Source organism: Peromyscus californicus, unplaced genomic scaffold (assembly GCF_007827085.1).
Source record: "Peromyscus californicus insignis strain IS unplaced genomic scaffold, ASM782708v3 Scaffold_13__1_contigs__length_99412109, whole genome shotgun sequence".
NCBI lineage: Eukaryota > Metazoa > Chordata > Mammalia > Rodentia > Cricetidae > Peromyscus > Peromyscus californicus.
Genome location: NW_026294424.1, coordinates 74643811 through 74665880, shown reverse-complemented (window position 1 = coordinate 74665880; position 22070 = coordinate 74643811). Strand labels below are relative to the sequence as shown.

At 36.4% G+C, this 22070-nt stretch overlaps 1 protein-coding gene across 36 annotated transcripts in view; it reads right to left on the bottom strand.

The window, feature by feature from the left end:
* Positions 1–22070, bottom strand: part of Adgrl3 (adhesion G protein-coupled receptor L3) — a 754357-nt gene that overhangs the window by 446767 nt on the left and 285520 nt on the right. For 35 of the 36 annotated variants that reach the window (XM_052735282.1, XM_052735248.1, XM_052735252.1 and 32 more), the window contains one exon: positions 7973–8176. The exons of the other annotated variant lie outside the window; for it this stretch is intronic. In XM_052735282.1, the coding sequence (XP_052591242.1) occupies positions 7973–8176 (204 nt within the window). The remainder of the gene's footprint in view (positions 1–7972; positions 8177–22070) is intronic. 36 annotated transcript variants of the gene reach the window in all.

Here is a 22070-nt window from a genome sequence, read left to right as displayed (position 1 = left end):
GTAACACCCAGTCACCTAGGCACTTTTGATTGTTCTCCAGCCTTAGCTCCTATGTCCAATTAGTAGCCCAGCACTGCAGATTCAAAGTCTAAGCCTTTCTCTTTACTCCTCTTCTTTCCATTACCATGGCTACTGCCCTTCCTAACATCATTCCCTTCTGTCCTACGGCAACAACATAACTAATTTTTACTTTCCAGTTCTCTATCGGAATTTTTCCCACAACCCCGGCTGGTCCTAAACTAGGAATCTAATTAGGAGCTTCTGAAGAATCTCCATCATAGACAAAATGATATAGAAAGCTTCCCCTGGCATGGGAGACACTCCTCTACAAGAGGGCCTTACTTTCTCTCCCATTATTTCTTCCCCCAGATTCTTTTCCACTCTGCTCTAGTATCCCCAATTACATAAAAACCTGCTCATTTTCACCTGCTGTAACTTTGTTCACAGCACCCAGTTCACCAGAATAGCCTCCTCTACTATTTTCCAGCTCTGCTTACAAATTGTCCTAAGGACATGGGAGCAGGGAGATAAAGCTTTTTAATATACCAAGGGTGTATCAGTTCATTTAAATGACACCTATTCCAAAATCATTGAGCCAACTCGCACCTTGCTTACCTAGTCTCTCTTTTAAAATCAACTATGTTATTAGCAATGACAGGAACAGAATTAGAGACACACTTCATATGCCATGGACACAGCAAATGAGTGAAGCAAACTGAATAACAGTTGTATTCAATGTGCAGTTATTCTAGCCATAACCCATGAACATACATCAGACAAAATCATTCTTTTAGATTTTACTTTGTTGTTTCACCTCAACCTAAACAAAAATATTTTCAAATAAACTATTTATTTGAGAATTCTTCATGGGTCTTCCATTATATATCTCTGGTATTTGGGAAAATGATCAATTTAACAAACTCCATATATAAAGTAACACATCAGAAATACTGTATTATTAGTTCTGCATACATGTGCTGGTTATCTCTACAAAAGAAAAATGCAGAGACAAAAATACATTCACAAAACAAGGAATACCAATATTCTGTCCTTTTCGTACTACCTGCCATGCCCTGGGTTGCCCTGCCCTTCCTTGCCATTTCAATTTCGAATACATGTGCTATAAATACAGTGGATGCTTACTTCCTCGGTGTAAGATACACTTTAGACCTCCTGTACTACGACACGTTGTTTGAATAAGAGAGATACTTCAGTAAGACAAAAGGTTTCCAAGTAACTGCTAACCTGATCCTAACACAATAATGACAAAAATCAGTCATTATTAAGTATATAATTTGCTTCTTTGGAACATACCTACAATTCTTAAAACGTGGTAGACACTCAACCAATTAATGAAAGAATGAAAAGTATACATCTGATCAGGTTTTAGACATAAAACTTCTTGAGGCCCACATATTAAAGGCTAGGACAAATTTCCAATGTGTGTGCGTGTATAGTTTTTTGGGACAAGGTTGTCTGTGTAGCCCAGGCTATCCTGAAACTCACTTTGTAGACCAAGTTGCCTAGAACTCATAGATCTGCCTGCCTCTGCCTCCTATTATTCAATTTTTATAATAAAAATAATGAATCAGAAATAAAAGCATCATTAAACAGTTTGAAACCTACTCTCCTAGAAAGAGAAAATAAGTACACATAACGGCAAAACAAATGAAACATGTTATTTCTAGCATTTTTATAAAAATATTGAAGTCCGTGCTCACCGACACCAATATTTTCAATAGGATATATCACTTCAATGTTTAGACTAATGAAAAAGAAATAAGGTCCTAAAGAAATTCCTCCAAATTATGTTTAGGGCCTGAACACATTTTGTATCAATTTTAACACCTCTTCTATTTCTCTAGGGACGTTTTCCTCTTCTTCCAACATAAAGATATCACGATAGGTACACAAGAGGATTCTGAAGAGCAATGTGCAAAGAACACATTTTGCATATCAATTACAGTCGAAGTCTCCTCTAAACTCGAGCCTTTCCAGAAGACACACGTGAATGTGAATAGGGGCTTTACCTGAAATTAATATTAGAGTGTCATATAAAACAAGAAAGCTAACAGAACACTTTGAGAGCCACATTATATTATTCTCCTATAGCAGGAGTTATATATTCTACAGGCTGAGGTGTTAAAACAGAATGTTTTCCATTGCCATGACAACATTTATCTCTGTTCTCCTCTTACTATTTCTGACCTCTTCTATCTCCCCATGGACTTTGCTTAGACAGGCTGGATTTAACTATAATATCATAACAAACTCTGAGGAAGATCTTTTGGTTTTGGTTTTAGTGTTTCTGCATTTTAAATTTAGGCTTATGGGAAGTGAGAGCATGCTAGAAGGATACCTCATTGCTGTCAGGATAAATAACAGTAATCAACCGGTAATGACAGTAACAAAGTTTCAGTTATTCAGATGATTGTATCGGATGAAAATTTAAAAACCGGGAGACAATGAAGAGACATTGTTTACCCAAGAGATGTGATTTCTCTTTCTCTCTCTCCCTACTTTCCTCTGCTCCCCCACCCTCTGCTCTCTCTCACACATACACAAATGTTGTGCAATAATCTTTTGTTCACTGTGAAGATGTGTCACTCTGATTGGTTTAATAAGAAGCTGAATGGCCAATGGCTAGGCAGGATTTCCAGGAACAGAGGATGCTGTGAAGAAGGATGGAGATCCCAGGAGATGCAGAGCAAGCAGGATGGGCACTATGGAGATGAGATAATAAAGCCACGAAGCAGAAAGTATATTAACAGAAATGTGTTAAGTTATAAGAGCCAGTTATAAATAAGCCTAAGCTAGCAGCTGAGCTGTCATAATTAATAATAAGTTCCCATGTCATTATTGGGGAGCCAACGGTCCTGACGAAAAAGTCTGACTACACACACACACACACACACACACACACACACTTTCAAACTACTCTGATACAAAAGCAGGAGGACAGAAATCATTTTGTCAAGAATAGTGGTCAGGCTGATGACATGTCTCACTGGTGAAGCACAGACTAATCATGGGTCATGATACAGGTGAAACAAAACAATAACATTCCTTGGCTTTAGTCAGAAATGGTGGCACACGTCTGCAATCTTAGCACTCAAGAGATTAAGGCAGAGGGACTGCTAGCTTGAGTTTGAGATCAACCAAAGTTGCATAATGACGAGGTATATGGCAAGATCCTCTCTGGGGCCCTCCCTAAAAAATGAGTATCAGTAAGGATAATTACAAACAGAGGAAAGTATGTTAATTCCATTGCCTATCAAGTTTAGCTGCTGAACTAAAAGGAACTCATAATGCAGGACCTTCCAACCAAAGAGAGGTGATGTCTGCCAAAGGTATGGTATAAGAGGTTATGGCTGGTATAAAAAAGTAATGAAATTCTTCTTTCTTTGTGCTTGGCTAATTAAGATGAATGTCATTCTGCCTGCACAGATGCCATTTCATCTTCAAGAATACCCCTAAGCCATCAAAGCTAGGCATACACGTGACTGAGGAATGTAGCTGTTGGGATGTGATCTAAGATAAGAAAAATAGTGCTGTCTGACTATAAGCCTTTTCTCATTAGCATTCTGGCTTTTGTAGGTTTCACAGTATCTGTGACTTGCCCTATCAAATTTAGTGACTTTGTGATATACAAAGGAACTGGCTTGATTCCCAAATCATGGTGTTACATGCAACCCAGCAAATGAACTTCTGTCCTTACCATGAGAGCTTCAATTATCTTAGCATCTCACATGCAAAATTATGTGAGCTTTGCAAGCATAGTCATGGACTAACAGCTCTGAAGGCATTGCCTTTGTGAGCAGAGGTTTTCTTTTCAAAACTCTTAACCAACAAGAACATTAACCATTTCTTTAAGATAAAGCACCAATTTACACTGTAGTCAAGGGATAAGCTATTTTAATAATCAGTTTTAATTAGGCAAGAGATTAATCAAGGTTCATTTCTGAGGAATTCTCAAAAGACATGTGGAGATTACTTTTGGTTATTACTCTACTGAAGTGAGTGCTATGTTACATGCTAAATGAGAGCAAATAGGAGTAGAAGCGTCTCCTGTTCTCTCCAGATTTTGACTTTGAACTCTGTACACACACACACACACACACACACACACACACACACACACACACACACGAGGGGGGGGGGACTAAATATACTGAAGAGAAGGCAGAATAGCTCAAAATTTCAACCTAATCTTGGCTCCCTTGTATCCCTGCCAGGTGTTACAGGGGAGTACAGGAAGGGCTGAGTGAAATCCCAGCAGATGTTCTTGTGTTTCAGGCTATCTTATCATTCCTGGCTGGGACAGTGCTATTAAAGAATAATCCTGCCTTTCTTCTCTTTTTTAATGAGACTGACTTTGTTTGGCCAGCAACTCCATCATGCCTTATTAACGTTACCGTCTATCCTTGACTCCTTTATTTCAGTAAAATGGAGAACTATTCCTACTTAAAGGGTTCAACCATAGTGGTCTTCTTCCTTGTATTTTCTCTGACTTCTATACACAATGAATCTTTAAATCTCACTGATTGGGCCTGATTGTCAAGGTTTGGGGTACCAGGGATGCCGAGATAACTCTTAGGGCTTCCTGGATGCTCTGCACTGAGCTCATCCCCTTCCCCATTACTATGAACATTCTCTCCTCAGACATTCCCTCCTGGAATCAGAGCCACCAACACAGCTAACTCCTATTTCCTGTGAGTCAATATAACTCTCCATCTTGTCTTGAAGTCTCTAGTGTTTTTTTGTTGTTTTGTCTTGTTGTCCTTTGTCTTTTTCTTAATGTGCCATTCCCTGATTCATTCTAATATCGACTTTTTTTTTTCCCTCACTGCCATCGGAAAAATGCCAAATTCCTTGCAATATAATATCATGCTTTTTCTGATCAGATCCTAGCTCATTTTTCTCTAGATTATTTCTAGAATGGTGTTAGGAAACTATCATTTGCACTGGATGCTCCAACTACACTGAACTTAAATCCTTGTGTTTATAGTAGTGTCTTCCTTTACCTCTATGCTGAGCTAACTGTGAATTGGGGAAGGACAGTGGGGGCAGACATGGGAGGGGTTAGGGGAGTTGTAGAGGGGGTGAACGTTATCAGAGTATATTATCTGAAATTACCAAGGAACTGATAAAAGTATTTTAAAACCTGTTGGCCTTCCTCTATCCTCTAGGGAATATTTAGATATTTGGATTTGGGCTGGGATTGACTTAAAGCTTTCCCGTGACTGAAAGCGCTTCAGAGAACCGGGATTGTGTGTGTGTGTGTGTGTGTGTGTGTGTGTGTGAGAGAGAGAGAGATTTTCTTATTATGCAGTGAATCTCTGGTTTCTGTGAATCCAAACATTCATTAGCTCTTAACTTCTATTATCTCTAAAAAGTTAAATAAATTCGAGGATAGACATGTCAAAACGCCACTTGAAAAGGATGAAAAGGACTTTGTTCTCTTGCCATGGCTGGGTTTGTTGGGTCTTTACTTATTCTTTGATTATTTATAGAATAAAACTTAGGATAGTTTTAAGGCAAGATGAAGTTTACTTTTAAGCCACAGGTTGATCACATTAATACTGTCCTTCACTATTTAATCTGTGTTCTGAGGACTAACTACATGTTTACAGCTGTTTCTTTTCCTTTGAGAAACATAAGGCGGTCATGAAAGAACTTGAATTCCCTGACATTGTCTTGTTTGAATTCTGCTGTGTCTTTTCAACTTAAAGACTTCAAGACAATATGATTCTCTTACTTCAATTACATTTTTAATACCAATCTAAGCACTCTAGCTGTGTGCCCTCTCTTCACTACGGGGAAGGATTATTCTCCTGTAATATTTACTTATTCCTCTTTACTCTTTCTGTGGGAAACAATCTCAAATGACCTTCAGTCTCGCTGTCTCGCTGAAAAATTACTTTCACGGGACAGCAACTTTTTAAGCGTATCACAGTGATAACAGATTTTTATGGTTCTTTCAGTTCCTTTGCATCACACAGCCTTTACCCTCCGTTTGTGAGCTTCCAGACAACCGAGCACTTCCACTTTCATCTCTGTTTAAAATAAAATCCAATATAATTACGCTTTTTTTTTAACTATTATAGAAATATGTGATTTAAAACTCACCACTACCTTGCATTATGACATATATGTGGCAGGATTTAAAAGCTAGTGATACAGAAGAGTGTTATGAGACAAAAAAAAATTGGAATCTATCTAAATATCAATAACTTCTAAGAGTTAGGAAAATATCCTATATTCTGAATTTTCATCAGAAGACAAAATTGCAAACAACAGTGTGTATCTGTGTGTGTGTGTGTGTGTGTGTGTGTGTGTGTGTGTGTGTGTATGTATTGTTTTAAACATTTCTAAGTTTTAATAATATAAATTAAACACCATTTCTGGATTTCTCCTTCATGTTTTCTATAAATTCCCATGAATACTGCTTCACTGGAGTAACTTAAAAGATATTTATTTGAAACATTATACTACAATACAATTCAAGTCAAAATCACCTCGGAATTTCTATGACCACTGAAACACATTGTGTGAATATATGAAAATGTGCCTTCTTTGGAGCATGTCATATCTGAAAGAGACATAGCAAAACAGGAAAAATGGGTACTCTACACTACCCTTGAATCTTTGCAACACACGAGAGACACATCTCCATGGTCTCTTGCTGTGGACACCACCGTCACCATAGCCCCCACTCATCATCATCATCTTCATCAAAGAAGAAATGATCATTTGAATGAACAGATTGAAGAGCATTGATGGAACAGGATGACTAAGGCCACAAAGGCACGGTGAGCACCATGTTCCCTATACCCTTCCCTCTTCTCATGTGCTCAACAGAACTGAAAAACTGGCTTTAAGTCTCCGAGTCTCTTAAACCTGAAATGGATTCATGATGCACCTCTTTCAAGCCTAGTATTGAAATAAAGCCTTCTATTTTATTTTGCCACAATGGGACTTAAAACAATAAGCACAACCAATACAGTGATGTTCACCTCCCCCCTGCATTTCTTACATTTTACCCCTCCAAAAAATTACAGAGTGGGCAGGGTAACTTGAAATTCATGGTTTTCAGCCAAATATTTCCCATGTTGAAGCATACAAAGTTGTGAATGTTATGTTCCCCCAGGGAAATTACAGGGATAAGACTACCCGATGGAGTTTTGTGAGGAAAGAAAAAGAAAATTGATAGTATATAGTATTGGGGGAAATAGTACTGAATTTTGTTGAAATATTCTATAGTGTTCTTCAGTGGTGTTTCAATAGCTGGACTCAATAGAGTTGCACATTAGAGTTACCAGCTGGGAAGCAAGATCACAGTACATTCCAACATTTTCATGAGATTACTAGTTTTTCATGAGGTTTTATGCTTTAAATGACTATGCATAATTCCTTACCAAGATGCTTTAATCATAATCTTTTCAAAACCTTGTTAGTTTCTATTGATGAGACTTCTTTCCCAAACCAGATGATCAGAAATGTTAAAGCTTATCCTTCATAGTATTAGGAATTTAACAGTTAGTTAAATGCTTTACTAAAAAGGTCACTTCAAGTGTCCTTCAATAATGCAAAATAGTATTTCTAACTCAATCATATTATTTTTTCTTTGTTTGTTTTGGCTTTTCTTTGTCTTTTTAGATAGGGTCTCAGGTAGTCCAGGCTGGTCTGAAAATTTACTACATAGCTTAGTCTTGTCTTGAACACTGATCCTTCCATTTCCACCTCCAAAGTGTTGGGATGGCAAGTGTTTGTCACAATCCCTGGTTTCCATCACAACTATAAATTCTAAATAAAATATTTCAAAATAAGGATGTGACTGGGCATGCTCTGTTAACGCAGAAACATAGGCCACCAGAAAATGTGGAATGCAACATGAGGAGAGCTGCTTGGGACTGAGTCTCCCATCAGCTCCTGCCCTGCCACCCCAGCCCCATTCCCCCGCTGGCCGCACCTTGGGCTGCAATCTGTGCTCCTGGGGCACCGGGTCCACGAACTCCTCTGGCAGCTCCACGTGAGCCTTGTCCTCGATGAGCAGTGGCGCGCTCTGCAGCTGGCTGCTGAAGAAGATGTCTGGGAGGTAGAGCGCCTCCTGGGCTGCGCTCAGCATGTCGCAGTGGAGCAGCAAGGGCTGGATGTCTCTCATTGTGCTTGCCACCTGCGGGGACCGCAGGGCGCACCATCAGACAGACCCCTGCTTACTCAGGCCTCAGAGGAGCCCAGTAGAGGCCATCCCCAAGGCAGCCCTGTATTGCAGACATATTGTTATTCTATATGGCTTAGGACCAGCCACCCCAAGTCCTACTCAAACAATCCTGGGACTGAGCAAAGAATTTTCTAGCCTCTAGATTATAAACACTATCCTTATTAGGAAAAACTTCTTATCCCCATTCCTAATATGATCAGAAAATTAGACATAATTACAGAAACTGAATAAGCTAGTTACCTATAAAATGTAATAGTTCTCTATATTTAATAGTCTCATAGTTTTAAGAAACAAACTATGGGCACTATGTATTTAATAATCTCATAGCTTTAGGATACAAAGTATTGGCACTAATTTATCCAGTATGAAGTATTGGCTACCAAACTCAGTTTTTACATAAAAAAGCTTGACAATATAAAGGGATCTTGTTATTTATTCTTTTTATTTTGTTTTGTTCTGGTGCAGAGTTAAATGATTGTTTTGTATTTATTTATATGTTTTCTGGTCATTTTGCTAACATTTTTGAAAGATACTTATTAAGAGCTATGATGGACATTATTGTGAAAAGATATACATATATTTTTGCCACTTATATACACAGTGATTTTTACTGACAAATGTTGCATATTACATAAATGAATAAATATGGAAGACCAAGACAATAATGATAAAATAAAATTATACACATATGATAATTTAAAAAAATTGACACAACAATCATATATTATATGCTATGAAAAAATAGAGCTACCTAAGTACATGACTTCTTTATGGTGTGATAAGCGAGATATACAATTCTCTACTCTAACTATAGTTTACTCAATAAGAGTTTATTCAATAAGAAAGATAATGAAATCTACTTCTCAACAGAAAGCAACAGATTTACAAAGGAAAACACCATTCTCAATACATACATCATTCTTGATACATACAATTTTAACTATTACAGCTGAATGTTTAAAGACATATTGTTATTCTATATGGCTGACATTAAGCAGTGAAGAAAAAATTAATCAATGAAGAAAAAGCACTTTGTGGTAATCATTGTGTTATTTGTAAATAAAAACTAAAATCGTATCACTCCATCACATGAAATAAAACCTTTACAGAAAAAAAGTAATGATTAAAAAATCAGAAATTCCACCTGATAGAAAGCTCTAAATTTAATGCCTATAAAACTGATATGAAATAATGATTTACAATTAAACAACATAATATAGCATTGTATATATAAATATACACATATATATATATATATACATAAATACAGTTCAAACACCATTCTGATCAGCTATATAAATGGAATGTGTCAAAAAGCATGTTTCAAATTTCTCAAGTCCCTCTCCTCTATACTCCCAGTGATAATAAAACTAACTGTGTATATTTTATGGAATTATTTGCAAATACATGTCTCTGACCATCTTTACAGCCATTCTGTGTCAAGACACTTGTGAAGTGTGTTATATAATATGCTATACGAAAAGCTTCTGTTATAGTGATGGTGAAAGATTTTATTCCGTGCCAAGTTAACATCCTGGCTCATTTGGAATGATGGGATGTGAGCTTGTTTGATTTCATTCATTTCACATGTAAGTATGGAGTTCTCATCAAGTGTCAGCTTCTCTTTAAGGTACAGAAGAGTGTCATGGACAAAGTAGATTACAAGGGAGTGCAAATGAACCACTCACCTTGCTAGGGCCACTGAGACGTAACACATAAAGAAGAAAAGAATGTGATATAGATATATGGCCAGTCCTCAGAAAACATGTATGTGGTGAGCTATAGAGGGTGTATTTGAATCCTTAAGGAAGACACTCATGGGGGTAATACTCAAACTAAGATTTTTTTTTTGGTTAAGATCTGAACTTAAAAAAAAAAGAAATCACATCAAACTATGACAAAAGTCATACAAATTGGAAGCAAAAAGAACTTGGGGCTATGGCAGAGGTCTCTTGTGTGGAAAAGCTTTTGAACTGTTCAGGAGTTAGCACAGCCAGCTCAATAGTTTTGAATACCAGAGAGTAAGCAACAGTCAGAAGGCTCTGTATGTCACAGTCATTTTTTAAGTTTCTATCTAGGACAAATCATTGAGAGAAAAGAGAATGACGTGACTGGGAAATATACAAACAAAAACAAAAAAATAAACAAGGATTTTCTCTGAAGTAGCAATCAATTATTTGAAAAAAAAAAAGCCAATTCTACAGCAAGAAGAAAATGGACAACTGATCAAAATGCATATGCAATAGACATGAGGTGACAAACACCAGTGTGTCAGGATCTACCTGAACGTTTCTCTCCACATGAACTTAAAAGAACATGTCCCAGAGCTAAGCAGGAAACAATCAGATTTCCTCACATTTGCTTGAGGGAAAGAACCTGATTTTATGGACAAAGTCAAAAGAATAAAAAAAAAAAAGAAACAGGAAGTTAAATTTATATGCCTCTAAAGTTGGAGGAAATGAAACCTGGGTTGTGTCATGCAATATAGTTCACACTCACTTAAATTCACCACATTTCAGAGTCACCGAAGAGTGGCAGCAAAGCCCCAAATTTTTAATTTTTATCTTAAAAAATATTGCACATACTAGGATTAAGGCATTGCAGAACTTCCAAGGATGTATAACCATATATCCAATTTGTGATCCTCAGAACTATCGTAATATTTAATCATCAAAATAACAACCACAGTTTAAAAGTCTAGTAAACCCCTAGAAACTTACATATAAAAAGACTCCTTAACTCACATGCTATTAATAACCCTTGCAAAAACTCCACCAGAATTCATGGGGAAGAAGCTGTAATTAGAAGCTTCTGATGTCCTTGGGGCACAACTGTATTTGAAGAAGAGAGATTCTTCCTGTGAAGTAAGGTGATCTCTATACTTGCACTCTCCACCCACTTGTATAAATTCTATACATGGCTGAAAAAACCACTCAGTCCTCCTTAGAAACGAGGTGACTTTGGATACTTGAAGACATGCTTCACATTCTTGGTGTCCTTTGTCTTGTCTAAATTCTTAAAAGAACAGGTACTTTTTCAAAGTCCTGATGAAAAACACTGCACCATGTGACGTTAACAGGTTTGGTCCTCAACAACCTTCTCTTTTAGAATTCCCCCTCCTACATGAATTTGAGACTATAGTTTCTGACATTCTTATAAAGTAAGTGCACCAACCTTTCTTTGTAACCTTCACAGAAACAGGAATTTCATTTTAATTATTAAAACATCAGATACCTCTGATAAAGGAGTCATTGGTACAAAATGGTGCATCTGCTGCTTTCAAATGTGAATTGCTGCAGTCATGAATGATATTTAATATTCATTATAAGCAACTTTTTCTTGCTAGATCTCTGTCACTCAGTACTTCTTAGGCAGAGGCTTTCATCATTTAAGAACTTTGATTCTGCTTTCCTAGTAAATAATCGCCAGATAGTGGATAGTGGAAATATTAAAATTATTAGTCTGTACTACACTGGATTTATTAAATTATTTATGCCACGTCTATGTTTACTCTCTCAATCAAAGTACTCTGCCATATGAAAATTTCATGGTGTTGTTTGTATGTAGACAAGAAATCAGAAGAAAGGAAAGGAAATAAAGTAAGCATTAAAGAAATAAAATGTTTTTGATAGCAGTGCCATCATTTTTATATTATATACAGAATATACAGTTGAAATAATCACAAGAGTTGGCATGGTATATAATTCTGCAATATTAGCAATTCAGAGGAGGAATCAGGAAGATTGTGAGTTCATGGAAAGAGCAGACTACATGACAAGAATCTTTTCCAAAATAACAATAAGAACGGAAAGAAAAGAGGGAATGAAAGGAGGGAGACAGCATGGACAAAGGGAGTTGGAAACAAAATATGAGTACTCATTGAAATATACTTTCAAAAATCAACACTGACTTGCAAAATACATACAAATAACATTATGCAGACTGAGCAGTTTGGATTTACATATGTAGGACTAAATGTGTATATACATACGCATATATGCATGAAACAACAATTAATAAAAAGAAGGCTGCCATGAGTTTCAGAGAGAGCAAGGAGGGATATCTGGGAGAGTGTGTTGGAAGGAAAGGAGAGGGAGAAATAATATAATTATATTATGATTTCAAAAACAAAAGAATCAATAAAAATTGTAAATATATATCCATTGTTTCCAAAGAAGTTTGGCTACTTCTGCTTTTTTTCTCCTCAGTTTAGTGGCTTATGGTAGTTGCTTCTTCTAAAGAAATATCGATCATAAAAATGAGCTTGGAACCTGAATAAAATAATGTAAAGCAATGGATATACTTCTAGAAGAGTTTGATGGCACTAACACATAAGAGACTACCAGGGTTCAAAGTGAATTAGCTTTCTCAAACTAAGGATACTTTATGCAAGTCATTTGTTTCTTGGTTTTGGGTTATATTTTATGAGTCATTTTACTAGTAAATTAAGTATGGTCATACAGAATTTAAAATGGATGCTAATACATTTTATTAGCAACCTGTACACTCTTTGGCTCTCCTTACTATCTCTTGGAAGTATCATGTGTGAACTCTTTCTCATACCTGTCTAACTCTTCCCTTCCCTATCGGCTTATAGGAAATCTCCCCTACTCTTCAAGCTTCCTTGAATTCATACTGGACTCAAATTTTGGTCTTCCTGCAAATCTTCCAGATTATTCATTACATATCTGAAAGCAACATTGGAAGTCATCATATTTTTCTTCTGTTTTCTTCTAAAATTTCATTCAAAGCCTCTTTTAAAATTTGATCTTCAAGATTCAATCCCCTCCTCCCCCCCACACTAAATGAAAAGATCTCTGATTATAATTTCTACTGTTGACATCATATGCTATCACATTCTCAGCACTCTGTTTTCATCACTTTGATTGTAGTTTAACTCGTCTACCAAATGAAGTATCAACATGCTATAAAAGTACCCATCAAGGAAGCCTGTAAGAAAGCATTTGTGTGGTCCTGACTCAAATCTCCCTTCACTTGACTATCTGACTATATCATTGCATCTGTAGAATGCTGTTTGGCCCATTTTTTCACCTTAAAATTGCCAACAGTTTTTTTTTTTTTTTTTTTTTTTTTTTTTTTTTTTTTTTTTTTTTTTTTTGCATTTAGTAACTTCTTAAGAATATTCACTAAACTATTACGAGTAGAACTATTTGGCTAAGTTGAAATGACTAACTATATATTTAAAAATATATTGAAATAGATGGAATAGCAATGCTTACTTGTTCCTGAATTTCCCCTCTCCCACCAGGTGGAGTGGACTTTTACTTCATTTCTTTTTGTGTAAACAATGGCTATTGATCATTTCTGCTTTCTCATGTAAACCTGAAAGGTACTTGTTCCCCCAGCACCATGCTGCTGCCCACATGAAAGATTTACTTTTCCTTACTTTCTCCCTAAGGTGTATGTAATTGCTGTAGAGTTTCTCTATAGGCCTCATAGGAATATCTAAATGTCGTCACAAAAGCTCCAACTCAACCAGCTACCTAAGGATGCCATAAGCAGAAATTACAATATAGAACTTGTGACATGGAAAATGTATTTTAATTGTACATTCTTAGAGAAAATAGTTCAGTAGTGGTGATTTGTCCCCCATTGTATGATGAAGCAACTTTTATGGTAACCCTGAGTGTAAGTCCATCTCACATATTAGATCCTTTCACTAGATGGAATCGTTCCACACAGTATAGATATGCCCTGTGTGGAGAACTATTTTCCTTCCAGACTCATTTCCTGACACTTCTCAACAATCTAGCTTTTGCCAGTAAAATGAAGTAAAATGAAGTTTTGCCTGAAGACTGAGTGAAAAAAAGTTGCCAAGACTGTATAAGACAGGAAGAGAGTGATAGAGTCACATGGTCCTCTGTGAATGAAGCTAACAGCAAAATTATTCTGCAGAGCTGGAAGACAACTTCTAGAGATTATTTTATAATTGGCTTTCCAGTTTAATTTTGTTAATGCAATAAGGTATGTAAGTAGGTGAGAGCTCTGACTTATTGTATTGACTGTCTAAATTGTAATGCTATAATACAGATCTCAAATACTTGTGAATGAGTAAATAGGCAATTTCTGTTAATTTTTTTTTTTTATAAATTGGCTTTTTCCCAAAAGACAGACTTATTTTCATTCAAATTAAACAAAATGCTTATTAAGTATCTTACTCACTAAAGGAATGGCATCTAACTGTAAATGTATCTTTTCCAACTAAAAACACCTGCTCTTTGCAAACAAAACACAAACAGATTGTAATTCCTGGTAACAAAACTCAAGCTTTGAATTTTTTTTTCTCTAGAATACTGACTTCTTTCACCTGCTACCCTCTTCAGGAATATTAATTCTCAATGTTATGGAAGCTGTGTGTTCAGAATGCTTTATGGCAACCATTTCTTTAAAATTCTGTACAGCTGTGGTAATAGGGCACTCCTCTTCAATCACACTGCCATTTAGCCTTGATGTGTGGGCAAAATAAGCAAAAACGATGCATATCTTCACGGAGCTCAGTCTTGTTAGTGACTTCTGTCTTTGCTAAGTTAATCAAAACTGGCATCTTTGAAAACAGTTGAGAAAAGTACAAATCTCTTTATTCTCCTTTTCCTCCCCCTTAGGGTAGCAAGAGATTTTCCCCACCTGCTTCTCATCCCCATGGTCAACACAAACACAAAATGAGTGCCTAAAAGCTGCCTAACAACACAGAAGATACGCTAACAAGCTAAAATGTCACAATGATTGATGATGTCATGTTGGTGGTACATTCATACTATGTCTATTATTGGATACCTACTTTCAAATATATATATATATATATATATATATTTGAAATTATATATAAGTATACAATATATAAAAAATTGAATATACCTCTATATAATTTTATCTCTTGCAGAGGCTCAACCTAAGCTTGCTGACACCCATCGGCAGCCTACACAACAGGGCTATCACAGTAGTTCCAACTACCAGCTATTGTGACTAACCTGAAAGGCCTCTTTCAAGCTATTGTGCAGTGTTCCTGGAGGGAGGGCTGCATACCGGCCTGTTGCTTCATATTTTCCCTATTGTTCTCCTTCTTTATGCCCCTAAGTTTTGCATGGTCTCACCCACTATTAAAAGTATCGAGGGAAAAGGAGCAAAATGGAGCAAAAAGGATCACTGCTAAATAGCACCACTGTTGACTTTTATGGAGAGCGCCAGTAAAGAGTACTCTTGATCTAATTCAGGTAATATTTATAACTACTATTTCTGCAGTGCCTCTAACAGCTTGTAGAGAATTGGGAATGTGTGAAAGCAGACTGTGTGTTCTTTTTATAAGTTTGAGGAGGGTTTTTTTGTTTTTTATTTTTATTTTTTTCACCTACATGAGCTAATTGTATCTGGATCTTTTTACCTCCTGTCATCTGTTATTCTCTGATGCAACAACAAAATCAATCTGTTTTAAAGCCATCTAAGTCCAAGAAAAAAGAATGAAACGATGAAGAGTACTATTGTAATGTCTGCATGTTGTTTTGTCATTTTATTTGATCAATGCAACGATTTCTCAAATTTAGCTGATTGAATTCAGTCCTTTTAACTTCATATATGGCTAATGATATCAAAATGAGGGGACAGCTGTCACTTGCTATGCGATATCCTCAAAGTAGGAAGAGTGAAAACAGGAAATTTTATTGGGCCTATGGTCTAATTAAAAGCCACAGCTTTGTAATTGGAATGGCTTTTCAACACTCTTTAGGATGGTTCTGAATGCTGATCTAAGCTTAAGATGTTCATTAGTAACTCATTAAGGACTTAGCTACAGTCCAGCGGGTGTATCTTGAATATAATGATGGGCTGAATGTGTGTGCAAATGTGTAGACACGTAATTAGAGAAACTGTCACAGTCAGGGATTAAGAACATACAATGTGGTCTTTGAAAAATACTGTTGAAAGCAAGTGACCCCAAGATGGTACTGTATTTTAAATTTGCTTACTCTCCAGGTCATTTGTTTTTCATTTAATTCCTAAAGGTATTTTTTAATGAGTTCATTCTCTCAGGATTAAATGCATGACGTTTTGTGTGAGGGCCTTTCTATACATCATTGTGTTTAGTCCTCAAACTATAACAATGTTGGCCTAATTACCCCTTTATCAAGTAAGAACACTGTGATTTAAACGGTTCGGGTAATGCATCTTGAACATAATGAAATTTGAACCAGAGTCTAAAGCTAGAGAGTTTCAGATATCATTCAACAAAACACTGCTATTTTAAACATGAAGCCAGCTTAGAGTAGCCAATGCTATTAGCTTTATTTTAAGGCTTCATGAAAGCAGCACCTTCTAAATAAACTAATATCTTTTGTGGTTCCTTAAAGGACAGGAGCAAGTCACAGCCAGCATCTATTAGTCACTTACTATCTTTAGCTCTCAATCCTCTCTTCCCTAATAATGCTTTTCCTATGTAGTAAACACAGCAGGCTGAAATCATAAGAGTGTGCTCAGTCCGCACCACCCTGAGGTCTAAATCTTTTCTGCTGGATTCCCTCTCTTTGCTTGTTAGCAGGTGCAAGGTGAAACCAAAGGACACTAATATCCAATACATAGCTTTCACAGGTAAACATGAAATTATGACTTTACATAATTTCCTTGGGATGAACAAAGGAGATATTGTTATAGTTCCAATACGTAGTGTCAGCCACAGGCTCAGTGGTTAAAGGCCTGGCATTCAGTGGGGGGGGGGGGGGGGGGGGCTATGTCTCAGATTCTCTCTCTCTGTTTCTCTCTTCCTGTCACTCTCTTCTCTCTCTCTCTCTCTCTCTCTCTCTCTCTCTCTCTCTCTCTCTCTCTCTCTCTCTCTCTCTCTTCCGTCTCTCCCTTCCTCCCTCTATTCTTCTCTGGCCCCACCCTTTCCCTCTCCTTCATGAACACCATATGTGATCCGCCAGCAGTATGCTTGCTCTGCCATGATAGTGTCTCACCTTTACCCAAAATAATGGATTCAACCAAATTTGAATCCTCTGAGCCAAATTAAATTGTTCCTCCTATACAGTTTATGTCCCAGGTATTAGTCACAGTGACAAAAGGACATGAAAAAATTAGGAATTCAATAAGGTTGCAGGACATGATAGAGAAAAAAAGTCTATGGAAATGGAATATAGCTTGAAAATTACAGCTAATTACATTTACATCTGTGATTAACAAAAGACAAGATTTTCAAAATCAGGAAGGTAAATAATTGAGTCTCTGCCAAAGAAGAAACTTTTTGCGATATGAGATGAACATTTTCCTAGGAAGGAGGATTTGGAAACTAGTCAATGTACTGTCTCACTGTACAAGACTCCTGAGGCTGAAGCTTTAATAATTGCCAATCTTCAGTTTTGTCAACATAAGGCAATCTTGAAATGATGAATTCCTTCTGAATCAATTGCATAAGTAAAGAGGGAGTAGAGAAAAATGATTTAGAATTCTAAATAAAATAAAATTGGTAAGACTTAATTGGGTGAATCTGAGCAAAAATTCACTCAGAATAGTCAGTCTAAAAAAAGTAGAAAATCACCAAACTTGTATCTTCTGGGATAAAAATATCTTCTTTTCTCCTTTTAAAAGATTTCTCTAATAAAATATTTTTAATTTAATAACAGAGGAAAAAACAACCTAAAATTAAGAATTCAGTAAAAGGTATGGTAAAGAGCATATGAGAAGCAGTTCCCAACCCTGAGGAAAACTCAGATCACAGTGACTGCTATGGCTCCACCAGATGGGCTAGGTATGAGCTATGCAAGACCCTGCAGACAGGAAAAGGCTCAAGAACCCTGAAAACGTGGACCTGTTAACTCTCCTTCGTTAAGGAGTTCAATGGTCCTTCCAAATGCAAGATAGAATGATGAGGTGGCTCAGCATTCCCACTCCTACATAAACATCAGGGGGAAATGAAAGGACACCCAAATAAAACATGCTACACAAATGTTCATGCAGCATGACGACAAGCAGCCAAAGAATGGAAATAATTTACATTTCTATCAACTGACAAGTACAACGCAGTACATGCCTACAGTAGAATATTATGAAATAAATACTATGAGATAAAAATAATTAAGTAATTATACATTTTAGATATAAATAACTTTTAAGTGACTAAGGGAAAATGGGAATCACAAGAGACATGCATTATATGAGCAATTTATATGAAAAGTCTGGGAAAGATTAACCCATAAGGAGAGAAAACAGATTGTTTTTTATTGGCTTCCAAGGGTCAAAAGGTAAAAGGCACAGGGGTGCCTTTACTAGGCAAGGGTTTCTTTCTGGAATACTTATTATAATAAGATTAAATCAATTGTGACAATTTATGCATCATTTAAATATACTGAACCTTAAGTTAGTTCTATGGTATATAAAATATACTCAATAAAAACGGAGTGCCTTCCATGACATTTTTGAAAGGGATTATTACATTAAATATGTCCGGGTTTTAAAAACTGTGCTATCTTTTATGAATTGATGTCTTACTTCTTTATCATGAAAGCTCTACATTTTTAAATCTTTTTTTATAGCCATAACTCTGAGACTGAATTTTCTTTCACAGAAATGGGAATAAAAGTTAGTGCCCATCAACTCAAAGCAAATTCGTACAAACTGTCCATGAGATCCTTCACAAGGACTTTCTCAATACTGTCTGAGAAGGGCTATACCACCAAACAGTGAGTAAGTGTCCACTCAAGAAACTCCAGCAAACATCTGGAATGCTTGGAAGAAGGGAGATGGCTCAGTCATAATAAACTGCATACTGTGCAAGCCTGCGTACCTGGAGCAAATTCTCACAATCCACGTGGGAATGGGTGACCTAGACTTGCAGTCCTAGCTCTGAGAACGCAGAGACAAAGGGGACTCCCAGGTGTCCTGGAGAGTCAGGTTGGCCTACTCAGCGAGCTCCTACCCAGTGACAGACCTTATCTCAAAGCCGAACAACCACAACAAGAACACACCAGAGCACACACAGCCACTCACACACGAACACACACAAGAATACTTTAAAAGCTGTTATCAGTTTGAGAGTCTATTACATCCTTAGCCTTTGTGGTCAACACATTTCTAAAAACGGAGCTGAAGAGAGATAATGCAAAGCTATTTTCTTTAAGGAAATTTGTATTATATAATTAAAACAATATTCTTCCTGCCACCCTCATTTCAACTTTACTTGATCTTTGCTTGACTTTACTCTTTGCTTAGGTACGTGATTTTCTGCGTGTCTACTCATGACTTTACAGGTCAATGGTAATCTGTAAATCAGTCTTATGTGTCTGAGTGTTACAACTTATCCATCTGCTGACTCTGCAGGCTCTATATTAAGTACTCCATATTCTGTACATTTATAAAGAGACTTTGTATTCAGCCAGGCAATACCTTACTATTGGTCTCTTGCGTTTCTTAATTTATTCTTTCTTTAAAATCTTATGTATCTAGCCTGGGGGTGGTGGCACACACCTTTAATCTCAGCCCTTGGGAGACAGAGGCAGATCTACCTCAGCATCTCTGAGATAGAGGCCAGCCTGGTCTACAGAGCAAGTTCCAAGACAGCCAGGACTTTTACATAGAGAAACTCTGTCTCAAAAAACAAAACACAAAATAAACAACAACAAAAAATCCTTACATATCTAAGATAATTTTTTTGTTGTGTTTATACATAAAAATGCTTACATGAGAATTTTGAAATATATTATATGAAAAAATCCAGGTAGGTTAATTAGAAAATATTTAATGGTTTTGCAAAATTCAAGCTTTTCTTTGCATGTCTGTTTTATAATTCCCAGATAATTAAAGAATTTTATTCATTTTGATTTTCACTATCCTGATACTTTGTCAATACCACACACTTTTTTTTCTGTTTGCTAAGACCGTGGGGTGTGTGTGTGTGTGTGTGTGTGTGTGTGTGTGTGTGTATGTGTGTGTGTGTGTGTGTGTGTGTGTGTGTGATATTAGAATAAAAGTGATGCCCACTAATTCTGAGGAAAACCTCTTATTATTATTATCATCATTATCATATTATAATGTATATTATAGCATATGTATCATATATACTATAACATATATTAATAATATATTAATTGTCTCATGGGGACAGGCTGACTTCAGGTTCACTCAAGTTCTGCTGAAGTTACTTGAACTTCTGAACATTCTTGTCTCTACCTTTGGACTGCTGAGACTCCAGGCATGTTCCACCAAGTCCAGTTACTATGTGGTCAGGGCATTGAACTTAGGGTCTTGTGCATGCTAGACAAGCACTCTACCCTCTGAGCTCCATCCCAGTACCAAATGTCCTACCTTGACTTTTCCAAATGCTTCCTTACACTGCTGCAAATATATTGTAAAGTTCACTATTTATTTGGGGTTCTACTTATATTTTTTCATTAATAAACCCTGCCAAATTTGTGAACTATTGTACACCAATTGTAGTGACAAGAGAGAAATTGTAGTTTTCATGTATTCCTACTTTTCCTAGATATTCATTAGACCATAAAGGGGTAATTATTTTAATTTCTCGCATTTTATCTGAATCCAAAGCATACATTATTATGTTTCTCTATAATGGTACATGTAAAAGTAAGATGGCTATGTTCTTCAGTGCTAAGCCATAAAATGTGAACTGAAAAGGCATACTGCCTTTACTTTGACAAATACATTTAATTTTTAAAATAAGAGCAAAGGTGTAAAATTTAGTGTTAATTTGAAATGATTAATGTAAATATACCAAATCTTCTAATTTTTAAAAAAATATTTTCACAGATACATGAGTATGTGGGAAGCCTTAACATGATATACTTATGATATACTTACAGCTAGGTCTGGGGACGAGATTTAGAATTCTGATTTCAATTTGTATTAGGAGAATTACTTTGACAACTAAATAGATTACATCAGCAGTGGCAAACAAATAGATCCTATCAACAACGAAGTCAGGAAGGGCTTTTCAGAAACATGACGACCTGGTTTACAGCCCTGGCGTCCACAGACACAAGCCGACATGTGGTGTTATGTGCTGGTAATAACAGCTCTAAGGTCAATATGCAGGATCCCTAAGACGCCATTGCCAGCCAGTATAGCCAAATCAGCAAACTCTGTCCCAGTGAAAGACCTTATCTGAAAAAATCAAGCATGAATCCGCTGAGAAAGGACCTAGGGGTTGACTTCTGACCTCCACATTCACAAGACTAAACTGGAACAAAAGACACACACACACACACACACACACACACACACACACACACACACACACACACACGCAAACAAATACTTGACTATGGTCTTGCATATTACTGATCATATTTAACATCCACTTCAAGGCACTCAGATTTACACAAAATGTGTATAGATCAAACAGAGGGCTAATCAAATCTCATTATTCGTATTTTGGTGTGAAGACCATTGATTACTCTGAAAATGTAGCTAACCTATTACTCATAGAAACTTGCAACTAGACTAGCTTACCTGACAAAACACTTTACATTTTTGATAGGTTTTCTTTGACAAGAAGAAAATTTATAAGCAAACAAACAAAAAAAAATCAAAAAATGCCCTTCTACCTCGAGCACTCTGACAGAATTTCAGTAAAAACAGAAATGGTAAGTGAAAACAAAAATGCAATTAATAGTGAAATATAAAGTTTAATCTCAATCTATCAATTTAAAAACCTGGAAAAAGTAGAATAAATTCCCTCTTCTTTTGAATGCGGCCTCCTTATGAACAATTGCAGTTATAGAAATGGTCTCTCCATCAAACCAGTGCACTGTTGCTATTGAATATTAACTATTTGATTGGCTTAGAGATATTTTGCCAATCAGAATAAAGGAAACAAATGTATGTGATA